The sequence below is a fragment of the Salvelinus alpinus genome, chromosome 2, assembly GCF_045679555.1.
Source record: "Salvelinus alpinus chromosome 2, SLU_Salpinus.1, whole genome shotgun sequence".
Taxonomy (NCBI): domain Eukaryota; kingdom Metazoa; phylum Chordata; class Actinopteri; order Salmoniformes; family Salmonidae; genus Salvelinus; species Salvelinus alpinus.
Genome location: NC_092087.1, coordinates 65421101 through 65439123, shown reverse-complemented (window position 1 = coordinate 65439123; position 18023 = coordinate 65421101). Strand labels below are relative to the sequence as shown.

The window sequence follows — 18023 nt, the reverse complement described above, 5'->3', positions numbered from 1 at the left end:
AAGTAGGTGCAAAGTTTCTAATTAGCTAAAATGCTAAAGTTGTCCATGATGAAATTCTAACACGCAACCTTTGGGTTGCTAGACGTTTGCGTTATACGCCTACGGCCTACCCATCCACCTTGACCCACCACCGTCCTTTCGTTTTTGCATTAAGTAACCTTCTGTCTTATGTAACCATACCAAATGTAACATATCATACTAATTTGATTGACGTATATTATGTCTAGTCTAGTCTATGAGACCAGGCTGCTCTACCAGTTCCAATTCAGAATCCATTTTTAGCAAGGTCTGTGCTAAATTCAAAATTGGCAAAGCAAGAAGGAACCTATTAACCGGCCATAACAAGGAACTGTAACCGAATGCATAAAGTGAACAGAAGCGATATTCAGAAACCCACTATTTGAAATTGACTGAACACCAGCCAATGTCATTATATGCACATCCATGAACTATTCCGCACAGCCACCAGCCAACATTAAACAATGCCCCCGGATGTAGGCATGCTTTCCCATTCCCCCAATTACATTACAGGACTACCATAGCTACATTTCCTCAGGTCCCCATCCGCAATACACTCGCAATTAGTTTCAAACTCCGCCTCCGCAAACGGCTGAATAATACAACATGCCGGAGAGAATGAGATGTAGAGATGTGACTGTATGAACAAAGTGCTGTCAGGCTTTCTCTTGGGTTTGAATGACCGCAGTGATTGGAGAACATTTGGGGCTTTCATTCTCGATGCAACTTGCCGCAGTGATTGATGGTTAATGAAACTCCAGGGCTGCCTCTCAAATGGCACCGTATGCGATTTGGTACACAGCCTAGAGCTTAGAGCGAACTGTGTCAAGGTGAGAGGCACAAATCCGATTGGGTGAGACATGAGGAAGAAAATATGGGGAGGAAAATAAAGCTGCCCCGTTTCTAACAAAAACTGTGTGCTTCAGTTGACCGTGCGTGTGTATGTGCAAATTTATGAATGTGTGTGTGCCTGCGCTTGTGCGCTTGTGTTTATGGCTGTGTGTCTGTGTTTATGGCTGTGTGTGTGCCTGTGTGTGTGTCTATGTGTGTGTGTGTATGTCCGTGTGCGTGCGTGCGTGCTTCTGCATTATGTATTTTACTCAGGTACTCATTGTTCTGTATGAATGAACGCAACAACACTTGTATGTCGCTCACACACTTCTCTGTCTTGACTTGTGTTTAGGTGATGCAACACCCGACAGATGGAGCCCAGATCCTGGGTCTCCATAGCAACGTGAAGGAGGTGCCGGTGCGTGCGGCCGAGCTCAGTGTGTATTCCCTGTCCAGTCAGCCCATTGACCATGAGGACGGCAGCGGGCAGACAGGGACCAAGGCCAAAGCCTTAGGTGGGGACCTGGAAATCAGTGCTTATCATCACAACTGTTTGGCCCGCACACCGAGGAAAGCTATTCATCCTGAAAACCGATGTTTTTGGCATAATGTTATTTAATTGCATAAAGTATCCTTGTCCGAGTCAGAACGGCCCTTGGGGCAGGAGCCTATCTCTTGTTTTTGTAGCATGAGTCAGCTTAATGTACAAGTACACCCGTTGGACTGGACGCTAGTCTATCGCAGGGCTTTTAATTGCATAATAAGTGCATATTTACATTGCACTTAGCCTGACAGTCATGTGAGTGAAACCATTTCCTTGGCAATTGCACATTTTAATAGACGTGTTTCTATATTGACAACTCGTTTTCACAAATGTTAACTTTTCGAAAGAAAATGCTTTTGAAAGAAACGTATTCTGTGTAGCCTCTCAGTGTCTCAATGTTTCACTCGTCCTTGTGTAACTCTAGAGATTTCCATACATTCACTACTTAAAAGTCTATTTACTGAAGTGCAATAAGCCCACCACAGACCCACTAATCGCCCCATGGGAAGGGTCCTTCCAACATATTGCCTGTGTCCACAGACCATCATTACTATCGGTGCCTAAATCCCTAACCATGACAGCTTAAGTACATTAGGACCAATGTTACTGAGGGAAAATGCAGGATATTATTTTCAGTGGTTGTTAAGGCGGTTACAGCCTGGCACATGATGCTCCCTCAGGATCCTCGTGCTCCCAGAGCCAACATGGACGCTGAGTAAACGATACAGATGTCAGCTGCACTAATGTAAAGGAATTCACTGTGAAACTGATGGCCCGCACCCCAAAATAAAATCATCTGTCAAGGATGCAATATTATCCAGATGCCCAGCAAGCTATATGAAATCTTTTGAAAAATGTTACTGAACTCATTCATTCATTCTATTTTCCCGTCCTTGAGGAAGTATGGAGTGACATTAGAGGCATTTACTTACTTGACCTCTTCCTTTTAGCTCAGAGCCTTTGAGTGGAGCAACGGAACATAGACATTTAAAATCAATGCTAAATTCTCCAGAGTTTCCCAGTGAGTGAATGGAGAATTGACATGCAACTTTTGTTCTTGTCTTTGACTCCAGATCGCTCCCCGGATATGGATAATTACTCAGAGGATGACGACGACAGCTACTCTTCGGAGCAGGAAGCTAGCGACGATGCTGTTCAACCAGTGGTGAGACACAGCACATCTTACACTTTGCTGTTTGGGAAGATCTCCAGCTCTAATTACCTGTAATGGACACCCAAAAATACACACTGTATACTGTCGTAGTGTAAGAGGATGGAATGTAAGGGACTTTCTATGTTTGTGCTTTTCTTTGAACTAAACTTCTGTCTACTATTCATGTGCTGTTCTAATAACCAATTTCTGTGCTCATGCAAGTGGCTGACTGTACAAATCCTCACTTATCAGTAGCTGCAATTTGGCAGTACGCCCAGACCTTGTTTTGAGAACAAACGCAAGATATCTCATTTTCAAGGTCTCAGCTTAGAGAGGAGAAGCCTCGTGAGGTGTTCGTCTGTCACATGTTATGATACAGTATTGGTTGGTCACATGAATGAAACAAAACGGTAATGATGAATTAATTATGCTAAATCATGCAAATATAACTTGTCTGTGTATAGCCGTATATAAGACAACTGCTGGGTCTGCCCAGGCAGAGCTCCTGATTGACATGTTTACTATGGCGCATTGAGTTGGTTGGAACCTCTCCAGTGCGCTGACAATAAACAATGATTAATTTAAGATTGACTTTGAGTGTCCCTGTGTAAGAATTTCCACGGCAATACCAATACAGTAAGTCCCTGAATACTATTTATCCTGGGTTCTAGTTGTAGTTATAGACCAAAATGTCATTGGCCTAGTGTTTCTCAATCTATAGCTCACAGTGCTGCACTTTATTGTTCTAGCCCAGCATTAACACACCTGATTCAACTCATCTTGATGCGCAGGTGTGTTAGTGCTGGGCTGGAACAAAAAGGTACATTCCCATGGGTTGTAAAACACTGATCTTTAAGACACAAAACTCTCTTTCATAGGACCTGTACTACGAGGATGATGATGTACAAAGGAAGCCAAAGAAAAACCGGAGGAAAATGATTCGAACAACATCCATGACAAGGGTAAGGATGGGGGGGCCTCCCTATATCAACAACTTTACAATGTGGTTGGATAAATTAATTCAAATACACATCAAGCTGAGCTTGTAAGTTTATTTTAGTGCAGAGAGAATGAGAACAGTCCCAGCATAGAGCCCTGAGGTACAGCACCTGTCCATGTGATGGCAGGGTCTGCAGGTACAAACTCTTGGAAGGGGATTGTTTTCAATGATGATGTGTTTTTCATACCATGCTTTTTCATACTATGCATGTTGACTCACTTAGAACAGCACTGTCGAATCCTTTTGAGTGCCCTTCAGAAAGTATTCACACCCCTTGACTTTTCCCACATTTTGTTGTTACAGCCTGAAATTAAAATCTATTCAATTGAGATTTTGTGCCACTGATCTACACACAACAAGTGAAATTTTGTTTTTAGAAACGTTTACAAAAATGTAAAGCTGAAATGTCTTCAGTCAGTAAGTATTCAATCCCTTTGTTATGGCAAGCCTAAATATGTTCAGGAGTAAAGATGTGCTTAACAAGTCACATAAGTTGCATGGACTCACTCTGTGTGCAATAATAGTGGTTAATATCATTTTTGAATGATTACCCCCATATCTGAGGTGGCAGGTAGCCTAGTGGTTAGAGCGTTGGGCTAGTAACCGAAAGGTTGCTATATTGAATCCCCGAGCTGACAAGGTAAAAATCTGTCATTCTGCCCCTGAACAAGAGGCCTTTTGCCTTTTGGTAGGCCGTCATTGTAAATAAGAATTTGTTCTTCACTGACTTGCCTAGTTAAATAAAGGTTATATTAAAAATATATATATTTAAAAATATATATCTGTAACCCACACAATTATCTGTAAGGTCCCTCAGTCGAGTAGTGAATTTCAAGCACAGATTCAACAACAAAGACAAGGGAGAAATTCCCATGCCTCGCAAAAAAGGGCACCTGTTGGTAGATGGATAAAAATATATATATATATCCCTTTGAGCATGGTGAAGTTATTAATTATGCTTTGGATGGTGTATCAATACACCCAGTCACTACAAAGATACATGCGTCCTTCCTAACTCAGTTGCCGGAGAGTAAAGAAACCACTCAGGGATTTCACCATGAGGCCAATGGTGGCTTTAAAACAGTTACAGAGTTTAATGGCTGTGATAGGAGAAAACTGAAGATGGATGAACAACATTGTAGTTACTCTACAACACTAACCTAAATGACAGAGTGAAAAGAAGGAAGTCTGTACAGAATCAAAATATTCCAAAACATGCATCCTGTTTGCAAAAAATGTGGCAAATAAATTACATTTTTGTCTTGAATACAATGCATTATGTACAATGCATTATGTTTTGGGCATATCCAACACAATATATCACTGAGTACCACTCTTATGGGTATGTTATGGATATGCTTGTCATCAGCAAGAACCACATTTTTTCGGGAGATAAAAATAAATGGATTAGAGCTAAGCACAGGCAAAATCCTAGAGGACAACCTGGTTCAGTCTGCTTTCCAACAGACACTGGGAGATAAATTCACCTTTCAGCAGGTCAATAACCTGAAACTCAAGGCCAAATATACATTGGAGTTGCTTACCAATACGACATTAAATGTTCCTGAGTGGCCTAGTTACAGTTTTGACTTAAATCGGCATGAAAATCTATGGCAAGACTTGAAAATGGCTGTCAATTACCAAAAAACATCTTGTCAGAGCTTGAAGGGTTTAAAAAATAATAATGGGCAAATATTGTACAATCTAAGTGTGTAAAGCTCTTCGAGGTTTACCCAAAAATACTCACAGATGTAATCGCTACCAAAGGTGATTCTAATTATTTTATCAATATATATTAGTGTAATATTTTTCATTAATCTTTAAAAAATGAATCTTTAATATTACCAAATATTTTGTGTAGATCGTCAAAAAGAAAAAAAGACCATTAAATCCATTTTAATCCCAATTTGTAACTCAACAAAATGTGGAAAAAGTCAAGGGTTGCGAATACTTTCGGAAGGCACTGTAAGTACAAACTACATTTAAATGCAATACAGTTTTTCGGTCCCAATTCCTTGCTCCTGATAACTTTATGCTCAGGTTTAGTGTGTGCTGTCTCGAATGTTCCAAGCCAGTGCAAATGGGTGCAGTCATCAAGAGTCCACCGTAATCTCTTTAACGTGTGTCTGTGTTAGGTCTGCTTCTCAGTCTTGTCCTCTTCAGGGATGGCACAGAAGATGTCTCCTGTCTCCCAAATCCTTATCTAAGCAGTAGTGACAGGAGAGTTGTCCTGAAATGAGTTCAACCTCCACTTTTAGACCAAAACACTGTGTAGATGACGCAGACTAAAACACCAACTAAGGATACAAATTAGGCAGGCACCAACACGCACAAACTGAGACCCAACACATGGGAGCTGGTAACACACACAGACATACACACACAAACATAAATCACAAATAAACGCACACTTTAACAAATACTTTTCCCTAGGCCCGGGTATTTGCTTCAATCAATAATCCTTGATGTTGTTAATAATGACATGTCTGGCTCTCTCCAATGACCTAATGTGCCTTTGGTGATTCAGTGAATAATGCTCACATAAGGTCACCGAGGTCGAAGCCACTAAGCCGTGTGAACCTTAACTGACTTTTAATGGCGCATCCTAGTGCTCTTCAGATGCTGGCACTCTTCAGATAAGCATATTAATGGGACTAGGGTGAAATTGCCCCTAGACATTGATTTTGGGTCAGTTGAGCTTTTTCCCAATGAATGAATATTGTTAGGATTGGAGAAGGGGAAGCTTTTCCTAGATCTTTACCTATGGGAAACTTCACTCCGGAGCGTAATAACATTTGGCGGTGAAGACTAGACTCAGAAGTCTATTGTGTTAACTTCACTGTGATTTATTGAGCTCTCAGTATTATAGAGCTGTCATCACATGAGTTTGAAGACAGCTTTGTTGGTTACACTGACGTCTCTGAAAGATTAGCTTACGTCATGGCGTCAGCAAATGGGGATCCTACTAAAAATGATCATTCTGACAAGTTCTTGGTGTACTCTTGTTGACACCAAACTCTCTCTTCCTCTCCCTCCCTCTCCTCCACCCTCTCTCTCACTCCCATTTTACAGCAACCCAATTTCAAACAGAAGTTTGTGGCCCTGTTGAAGAGATTCAAAGTGACGGATGAGGTTAGTACTGCACGCTTCAACTGTTCTGTTTTATATGAATAACACGCTGCAAGGGATTCATCTGCCGCTGCTTCAATGTTTTTGTAGAATGCTACAAGGTTCATAAAGTGTTCTTCATCTGTCCCTGTAGGAGGACCCTTTCTTGTTTTCGGGTAGAACCCTTTCACCCAACGAAGAACCCTCAAAGAACCATTTTATGAAAAGGTTCTACCAACCAGAAAACTATACCATTATACCATGCAATCTGTTAATGAAGTCCCAGATATATCGAGCGTATTGTCTTTGACCCTTTCTGTTTACAGATCAATCTAATTGATTTAAGCGCTTTTGCTACTGTAGGCCCACTGTAGTCTCTTTAACCTAACCTCGCTCACTGTCTACCAGTCTCGCTCTGAGAGCGCCGCTCTCCTTTATTACCTAACTCCTTAACGATATTACCTCTCCTTCAAGCAGGAAGTGACCTAAGTAGGAAAGGCAACTGTAGTATCATTTGTATGTCCCAAATTGCACCTTATTCCCTGTATAGTGCACTACTTTAGACCAGGGCCCATCTCTCACTATGTAGGGAGTAGGGTGCCATTTGGGACACAACCCATGGTTCAACGTGTACAGGGCTGGCTGGGTTCATTAATGGTTGGTTATGTGCAGGATTGGATCAACACACCTATTTTACTGACAGGACATTCTATGGAACAATTGGTTGAACCCGGTCACAGCTTTGTCATGCATCCTGTCGTCGGAATATATAAATAATTGAAAACGATTGAAAAAGTATTGTCCATTAGAGCCAGTGTTTCACATTGTTCGTCTTCCCTAACCCAAAGTTGTGCTTCAGCACCTGCCAATATATTGAATCATAATTACATACTTGTAAATTACTCATTGAGTGTCACTTCACTTGGAACTGATGAGAGTAGCAGGGGTGTGGGACCCCTTGATTGGCAGCACTAGTTTATTACTGCACCAATCCAGACGTTGGGTTCGTTTGTAAAAGCCAATCACAACCTATGAGCGTCATTTGAGTCAAAATAAATTGAGATATTCAGCTAGTGAGAATATGAGGGGAAATTAATTATTCTTCCTGCAACAAAAACTAAATTCAAGATATACAACAGAACACTGATTTATTATCGCTTAGCAGTGAGTTTTTAATTGATGTTTCGATATTTTTAATTGGTTTCATCTCAGTCGGTAATGATTCATAAAAGGCCCAGAGACAACCAAGTCGGTAATGTATGGCCTGTGGAAATTAATTAAAATGTTTTGCGCCTCTAAAATAAATCAATTTTATTATGTGCTCCAAGTCATTTCAGAACTAATTGACAAATAATATAAATACTCTCCTAGTTGAAAGAACATTATCTATGTTATATGCGTTCTGTATGCATATTCCATTACAATAGCTTCATAAGTCTAACTACAGTATTCCAAATAACGCCAGCTGTTTGTCAATTCTAAAGGGAAATATGGAAAAATACCAATTTCCTCCTTTGAGACCTGTCATGTTTCCAAAGAAAACAAATTGCTATTGTAGAGAAAATATATTCATCATGTTGTTACAATAGCAATATGGCTAAAGATATATAAACTCAGTGGCCAGTTTATTAGGTACACCCATCTAGTACCGGGACGAACCCCTGTTTGCCTCGAGAACATCCTGAATTCTTTGTGGCATGGATTCTACAAGGTGTAGAGTTTAGACATTGATCAGTTGGTATCAAAGGACCTAACCTATGCTAGGAAAACATTCCCCACACCATTACACCACCGCCACCAGCCTGTACCGTTGACACTAGGCAGGATGGGGCCATGGACTCATGCTGCTTATGCCAAATCCTGACTCTGCCATCAGCATGATGCAACAGGAACTGGGATTCATCAGACCAGGCAATGTTTTTCCACTCCTCAATTGTTCAGTGTTGGTGATCGCATGCCCACTGGAGCCGCTTCTTCTTGTTTTTAACTGATAGGACTGGAACCCGGTGAGGTCGTCTGCTGCAATAGCCCATCCGTGACAAGGACCCATAAATTGTGCGTTCCAAGATGCCGTTCTGCACACCACTGTTGTACTGCGCCGTTATTTGCCTGTTTGTGGCCCGCCTCTTAGCTTGCATGATTCTTGCCGTTCTCCTTCGACCTCTCTCATCAACGAGCTGTTTTCGCCCACATGACTGCCGCTAACTGGATGTTATTTGTTTGTCGCGTGATTCTCTTTCACTTGTGCGTGAAAAACCAAGGAGGCCGGCCGTTTCTGAGTTACTGGAACCGGCACGCCTGGCACCGAAGATCATACCACGCTCAAAGTCGCTTAGGTCACTCGTTTTGCCCATTCTAACATTCAATGGAACAGTAACTGGATGCCTGTCTGCCTGATTTATATAGCAAGCTATTGCCACTGTCTGTAGGAGCGAACCATTTTCGTAAACAGGGTGGTGTATTTAATAAACTGGTGGTGTATGTATACAGCTATTTTCTGAGTTACCAATGCTACTCTGAACTTTCAACTCCATCAGCCAAAGGAGTTATTCCTTGCCAGTGTGCTATTACTTGCTCTTTGGAAGTGATTTTATTGGTTGATGGATGGATGGATGGATGGATGGATAAAAGATTGACTGATTATTTCACCGTCCATTTGTTGTTGCTAGGTTCTGGACTCGGACCCAGTGGACCAGACCCAGGAGGTGGAGGAGGATCTGGACCTGCTCTATGATAGTCTGGAGGTTTACAACCAGAGTGACAGCGGCCCTGAGATGGAGGACAACGAGAGTGTCCTCAGCACACCCAAACCCAAACTCAAGTAAGGTTCTGCAAAATGTTATCAGTGCTGTACACCTTAACTAAAGTAAGGCCCCACAAAATGTCCCAAATACAGATAAACCCAAACTCAAGTAGGGCCCCACATCATGTCGCCAGTACACCTACACTCAAATATGGCCGCACAAAATGTTGTGAGTACAGCTAAACTCAAACAGGGCCCCATATAATGTTCACACTTTAGTCAAAGTGAAGACTCATATTTTCCTCAGTGTTAAAGGGAGTTTATTTGTGCATTGTTACTGTACATCAAATCAAAAGAGAGAGAAAAGAAAGTCGCTGCAGGGGAGAAACGTGAGAAACAACTGCAGCTGAATGACTAGTATGTAAACATCACCCAAATGTGTACACAAGTTAGTGTCACTACTACCCACCTCAGCACAGTCTCTCAAGTATGTATTTTTTCTGAAATTTTCAAATGTGTTTTTTATGTGGTTGTCACCCAGGCCCTTCTTTGAGGGAATGTCCCATTCGAGCTCCCAGACTGAGATTGGGAGTCTGCACAGTCAGAAGAGCCAGGCCAGGGACCTGGCCTGCATCGTAAGAAAACACACACGCTCACACACACACTCACTCCTCTTTGTTGCCATTGGAGCGTAAGGTCACAACAATCCCACGCCACACACACTAACACACACACACACAAATGTTTTTGTTTGTTACTCTGCTGGACTATCTTTTAAATATAATTTGGATTAGCATGCTAATGCTAACACGTGTCCTACCGCTCCCATTGTTTTTTTTAACCCAACAACGCTCAAATGCTCTGAAGCTATGCAAACATGGGTAGGTTGCTGACTATCCAGATCCATTGTCTATTTAGATCTCCAGGTTTATCTCTATTTAGCCATCTATAAGATGAGGAACATTTGTAGCTTGGATGAACTATCCCTTTAAATAGTAGTGATTCGTGACATCCATATATATGCCAGGGGCATCACTTATCAATATTGCATAGAAACTATTCCTAAAAATCGAAAATCAAACAATCCTACGAGCGTCATACACACACCGGTAGGAGATAACCGTTGATAAATACCAAATGTTCTCAGCCTCGGTGCTTGTGCACGACCTTGGCTATTTGCGTTTCAAAACACCCCCAAATTAACCATATATGAGCAAAATTATCCCTTTAATGCCGGAAATACGACGGAAATAGAGTACAACCAAAAGGTTTTATTTAATTTGCTCAGAAAAAATAAAAACATAGCTACAAAAAGAGGACAATTCAAGTTGCTTTAACAATGGCAAATATACTTCAAATGAGTGGGCAACAGTCACCAGTAAGCCATCCATCCTCAACAGCTCCCTCCTGTAGGCGTATAGACCAACGTTGCTGTTCTGCAGAATGAACGAGTCGTGGGTTCCACCAGGCCACGCCATTCAGCCGCATTTTCTACGCGTCACACAACCTATCGCCTGCACATTAAGAGTGGAAGCCCTTTTCTGTTCACCTAGTTGAACTCGTTTTGGGGCGGTGCGACGTGGGCGCCCTCTATTGCTCCGTTCGTATTTGGGAACCCATTGATGGCAAAGAAACCCCTCTCGACTTCAACCTGTTGCGCGATGGTGTGTGGAAATGGTATGTTACAGTTCGTTTTGCTGATGATTGCGTCCGAAACATTGGCTCTTCCAGGGATGTGAGATACCGATCAGCAAGCTCCCGCTGAAAAGTGCCCATTGGGATAGCACTTTAATGTGCACCAGAATGGCATGCGTTTGAATGTTTTGTACACTCAGTGTATTTTCCCAATTCTATGCTTGACAAGCAGTTCCCTTTTTCTACCACTTGGCACTGTGCGTACGCATTGTCATGGCTGTGCATAAATGTACACACTCTCAAGCAAATAAATCTCACACTTTGTGTGGAAATGATCTCACGCATGGTTTACACACGGATTTGTGGCTACACGTGATTGATAAATGAAGCCCCAGGTATTTCGAAGGATGAACTATCCCTTTAAATAGTAATGATTTGTGGCGTCCATATATATGCCAGGCATTTTAGTTTAGGTACATTTGTATCTTGGGTGAACTATCCCTATAAATATTACATTCTTTTTGACATCCATATGCCAGGTATTTTAGATTAGGTACATTTGTAGCTATACCCTTTAAATAGTAAATTATATGTGGCATCCATATGCCAGGCATTTTAGATGGTTATTCCTGGATATTCTTGGAATTGTATGTATGGTAGTACTGTGTACTGCACCAGACACTTTGTAACTGTGTGGGTGGTTTCTTAGTGTGAGTGTCAGACATTGAGTAAGGCCAGATTGATTCTGCGTGCACGGTGTCCTAAGCCCTGCAGGAATGATTTGTACTGAGGAGGAACTGTCGTTAATTCAAGCGAGTCAAACATTGCCACAAAATATGGATCTATTCTAGCTAGAACATTGATTGTCTCATCAAATATGTGAGCACAAAGTATCAATAAAGGCATTTCAGAGTTTGACCCTTGCGCACGTTAAAGACGGATTCCGCAGTAGGGGAAACAGTTCCACTGTCTGACCCACCGCCATTCTTATTGTTTTTGTTTTGTCGACGAAGCGGTGAGGAGCGTCGCGAGACATGGGTAAAAAAAAAATGGCAGTACATATTTTACTGTTCTATTGCACATGCAATGATGTCATAGGGGAAGAAAAGAGTGTTCTTTGTTTGCAGTAACTTCTTTGTTGTTGTAATATCACAAAGAAATGTGACAGTTTCACCATTAAGGATTCCAGCTTTAGGTAAGCAAACTTGTGGAATGTCGCAGATAGAAATGTCATGAACACAGTGTGTTCCTGAAAGTCTGATGTAGCTTGTGTCAAGAAAAAGGAGCCAGCTAAGGGGGTAGCCAGCCACCTACGGGTTAGTAGTCAGCTATTTCGCTGCCAGCTGGCGCATATGAAAACTCACTGTGAACAGAGTTCATGTGATTTATTTTTCTATATTCGAGACATGGAATTAGGATATGCTCAAGGGCGTCCCCTAGCAGGCAGTTTTGGTAACTGCGTCCTGTGTTCTGCTCCTTTTAGGGTGGAGATCTGCTGACCCCGGACAGGGCCAAAGTCCTAATAGGGACCAAGTATACAGACGACAGCGCCGGATTGGAGTCTCCTGCGGGGGTGAGTGGGAAAGCTGCCCCTAGGTACAGCTCTAATATCAGCTTCCCTTCCCCCAATTCTGACCTTAACCATAAGTGGGGTTAAACTGACCCAAGATCAGTGTCTAGGGACAACTTTACTCTACACCGGGTAACCTCTGGAGGATCCCTGTAGGCTTAACATATTTTGTCTCTTTCTCTCTTTCTTTGTCTCTTTTGCTGTTCTCTCTTCCTCAGTGGTTGGGCTGCTCTCTCTGTTTCAGGACTTTCTAGTACTTCTCTCTTGCTTTCCACTTTGTCTCTGATTTTGCCTGTCTCTTTGCCACAACTCGCTCCTGTTCTCTCATTTGATGTCTGTCGTTCTCTCTACCTGTCTTTTTTCCCCCATTCCTTCTCTTTCTGACTAACCATGTTTCCATCAAACCATTTTTCTAATGTACCTGTCGGATAAAAAACTCAAGACAGGCCTGATGGAAACAGCAATTGTCAGTAAACATTCCTAAAATGTAGACAGAACAAAATACGGTAGACATGGGGGAAATAGATCCGGGGTTCTTAAACATTTTTGCTTCTCTCGCTTCTCTCTCTTCTCTCTCTCTCTGCACTGCTGTTTTGTCCATTATCATAAATCAGCTCCCATCTGTTTATCTTCCACTCGACCAGTTTGATGCGAACAAGAGTACATTTACACTGTTATCACAAAGACCTCCATTATTGCACACAAGCATACATGTACGTGCACACACACAGACATTGTGTACACACACACACATACACACGAGCACACTCATACACACACATACACACACATTATGTATAAACACACCGACACCACTCTGAGGCCCAGGTCCAGCTGGCTGTAGAGAGGGCGTCAGCGTATGTATTGGTCCGTGAGAAGAGCAGTGTTTGTTATTCTTCATCGTTGTCTCTCACGCTCCGTTGCCTCCTCTGCAATCGTTCACCCCGGGAACCCCGGCAACGAGGGGCACCTGACAACGCATTTCTTTAGAGAGGGAGGGAAGGAGGGATTCTGAGGAGGCTTGTGTTTGGGGCCCAAGGATGGGATTTTCAGTGACCAAACACATGATACTTACATGTACACACATCCACACACTGACACATGATACTTACATGCACACACCTCCACACACTGACACATGATACTTACATGCACACACTGACACATGATACTTACATGCACATACATCCACACACCGACACATGATACTTACATGCACACACATCCACACACTGACACATGATACTTACATGCACACACATCCACACACTGACACATGATACTTACATGCACACACCTCCACACACTGACACATGATACTTACATGCACACACATCCACACACTGACACATGATACTTACATGCACACACTGACAGATGATACTTACATGCACACATCCACACACTGACATATGATACTTACATGCAAACACTGACACATGATACTTACATGTACACACATCCACACACTGACACATGATACTTACATGCACACACCTCCACACACTGACACATGATACTTACATGCACACACTGACACATGATACTTACATGCACATACATCCACACACCGACACATGATACTTACATGCACACACATCCACACACTGACACATGATACTTACATGCACACACATCCACACACTGACACATGATGCTTACATGCACACACCTCCACACACTGACACATGATACTTACATGCACACACATCCACACACTGACACATGATACTTACATGCACACACTGACAGATGATACTTACATGCACACATCCACACACTGACATATGATACTTACATGCAAACACTGACACATGATACTTACATGCACATACATCCACACACTGACACATGAAACTTACATGCACACACATCCACACACTGACACATGATACTTACATGCACACACTGACACATGATACTTACATGCACACACCTCCACACACTGACATATGATACTTACATGCACACACATCCACGCACTGACACATGATACTTACATGCACACACTGACACATGATACTTACATGCACACACTGACACATGATACTTACATGCACATACTGGCACATGATACTTACATGCACATACATGCATGCACACACTGATGCATGATACTTACATGCACACACATCCACACACTGACACATGATACTTACATGCACACACATCCACACACTGACATATGATACTTACATGCACACACATCCACGCACTGACACATGATACTTACATGCACACACTGACACATGATACTTACATGCACACACTGACACATGATACTTACATGCACATACTGGCACATGATACTTACATGCACATACATGCATGCACACACTGATGCATGATACTTACATGCACACACATCCACACACTGACACATGATACTTACGTGCATGCACATCCACACACTGACACATGATACTTACATCCACACACTGATGCATGATACTTACATGCACACACATCCACACAATGACATATGATAATTACATGCACATACTGACACATGATACTTACGTGCATGCACATCCACACACTGACACATGATACTTACATGCACACACTGGCGCATGATACTTACATGTGCACACATCCACACACTGACACATGATACTTACATGCACACACATCCACAAACTGACACATGATACTAGCATGCACACTCTGACACATGATACTTACATGCACACACATCCACACACTGACACATGATACTTACATGCACACACATCCACACACTGACACATGATACTTACATGCACACACCTCCACACACTGACACATGATACTTACATGCACACACATCCACACACTGACACATGATACTTACATGCACACACATGCACACACTGACAGATGATACTTACATGCACACATCCACACACTGACATATGATACTTACATGCAAACACTGACACATGATACTTACATGGACATACATCCACACACTGACACATGAAACTTACATGCACACACATCCACACACTGACACATGATACTTACATGCACACACTGACACATGATACTTACATGCACACACCTCCACACACTGACATATGATACTTACATGCACACACATCCACGCACTGACACATGATACTTACATGCACACACTGACACATGATACTTACATGCACACACTGACACATGATACTTACATGCACATACTGGCACATGATACTTACATGCACATACATGCATGCACACACTGATGCATGATACTTACATGCACACACATCCACACACTGACACATGATACTTACATGCACACACATCCACACACTGACATATGATACTTACATGCACACACATCCACGCACTGACATATGATACTTACATGCACATACTGACACATGATACTTACGTGCATGCACATCCACACACTGACACAGGATACTTACATCAACACACTGAGACATGATACTTACATGCGCACACATCCACACACTGACAGATGATACTTACATGCAAGCACATGCACACACTGACAGATGATACTTACATGCACACATCCACACACTGACATATGATACTTACATGCAAACACTGACACATGATACTTACATGCACATACATCCACACACTGACACATGATACTTACATGCACACACTGACACATGATACTTACATGCACACACTGACACATGATACTTACATGCACACACATCCGCACACTGACACATGATACTTACATGCACACACATCCACGCACTGACACATGATACTTACATGCACACACTGACACATGATACTTACATGCACACACTGACACATTATATTTACATGCACACACTGACACATGATACTTACATGCACATACTGGCACATGATACTTACATGCACATACATGCATGCACACACTGATGCATGATACTTACATGCACACACATCCACACACTGACACATGATACTTACGTGCATGCACATCCACACACTGATGCATGATACTTACATCCACACACTGATGCATGATACTTACATGCACACACATCCACACACTGACATATGATAATTACATGCACATACTGACACATGATACTTACGTGCATGGACATCCACACACTGACACATGATACTTACATGCACACACTGACGCATGATACTTACATGTGCACACATCCACACACTGACACATGATACTTACATGCACACACATCCACAAACTGACACATGATACTAACATGCACACTCTGACACATGATACTTACATGCACACACATCCACACACTGACACATGATACTTACATGCACACACATCCACACACTGACACATGATACTTACATGCACACACATCCACGCACTGACACATGATACTTACATGCACATACATGCACACACTGATGCATGATACTTACATGCACACACTGATGCATGATACTTACATGCACACACATCCACACACTGACATATGATACCTACATGCACATACTGACACATGATACTTACGTGCATGCACATCCACACACTGACACAGGATACTTACATCAACACACTGAGACATGATACTTACATGCGCACACATCCACACACTGACAGATGATACTTACATGCACACACATCCACACACTGACAGATGATACTCACATGCACACATATACACACTCTGATACATGATACTTACATGCACACACTGACACATGATACTTACATGCACTTGATACTTACATTCACACACTGACACATGATACTTACATGCACACACATGCACACACATCCACACACTGACTCATGATACTTACATGCACACACTGACACATGATACTTACATGCAGACACTGAGCTTCATGTGAATGTGTTCACGGACATCTGCCAGGCGTTATGTGGTGTTTTCACGGTCACCATGACAACACATTGAAATGCATCGACAACGGGTACCCTGCACAGAAATAGCTGATTTCTAGGTACTTTGTGCATTTCATGGTCTGTTACGTATTGGTTTGGTTGCTACCTCTTGGGAATGATCCCATTGAGAAAACAATGATCTCAATGGCTGCACCCCAAAATGGCACCATATTCCCTGTGTAGTGTACTCATTTAGGGCCTGTAGGGATCCGGTCAAAAGTAGTGCACTATAAATGGAATAGGGTGCCGTATGGGATGCAGATAATTGAGTTTACCTGTAAAACAGGTGTTCTCAACTCGCACAGGGTGAACCTTCGTGACTTGTGTCTCTGGTGTCAGTGAATTCCCACTGACAATACCAACTGGAAAAGGACTGTTAAGTAAAGTGTTAATTAATCTCTAGGGAGAGTAATGAACCAGCGGGAACACGGTGCAGCGGATGGAAATCCAAAGAATGGGTGAAATACCCTAGTATGTACTCTACATTCCTGTATATATTTTGAACTATATTTCTCCCATTATGTCCAGGACGCGGAGGATGAGGAGACTAGGGCTGGCACAGGGCCAGGGGAGGC

The 18023-nt window shown here is 42.3% G+C and overlaps 1 protein-coding gene across 2 annotated transcripts in view; it reads left to right on the top strand.

The window, feature by feature from the left end:
* Nucleotides 1–18023, top strand: part of LOC139544025 (phosphofurin acidic cluster sorting protein 2-like) — a 104785-nt gene that overhangs the window by 54188 nt on the left and 32574 nt on the right. For both annotated transcript variants that reach the window (XM_071350698.1, XM_071350707.1), the window contains exons 5-12: nucleotides 1202–1364; nucleotides 2467–2558; nucleotides 3425–3508; nucleotides 6619–6678; nucleotides 9324–9475; nucleotides 9939–10032; nucleotides 12516–12605; nucleotides 17977–18023. The exon at nucleotides 17977–18023 is cut by the window's right edge and continues 105 nt beyond it. In XM_071350698.1, coding sequence (XP_071206799.1) covers nucleotides 1202–1364; nucleotides 2467–2558; nucleotides 3425–3508; nucleotides 6619–6678; nucleotides 9324–9475; nucleotides 9939–10032; nucleotides 12516–12605; nucleotides 17977–18023 — 782 coding nt within the window. The remainder of the gene's footprint in view (nucleotides 1–1201; nucleotides 1365–2466; nucleotides 2559–3424; nucleotides 3509–6618; nucleotides 6679–9323; nucleotides 9476–9938; nucleotides 10033–12515; nucleotides 12606–17976) is intronic.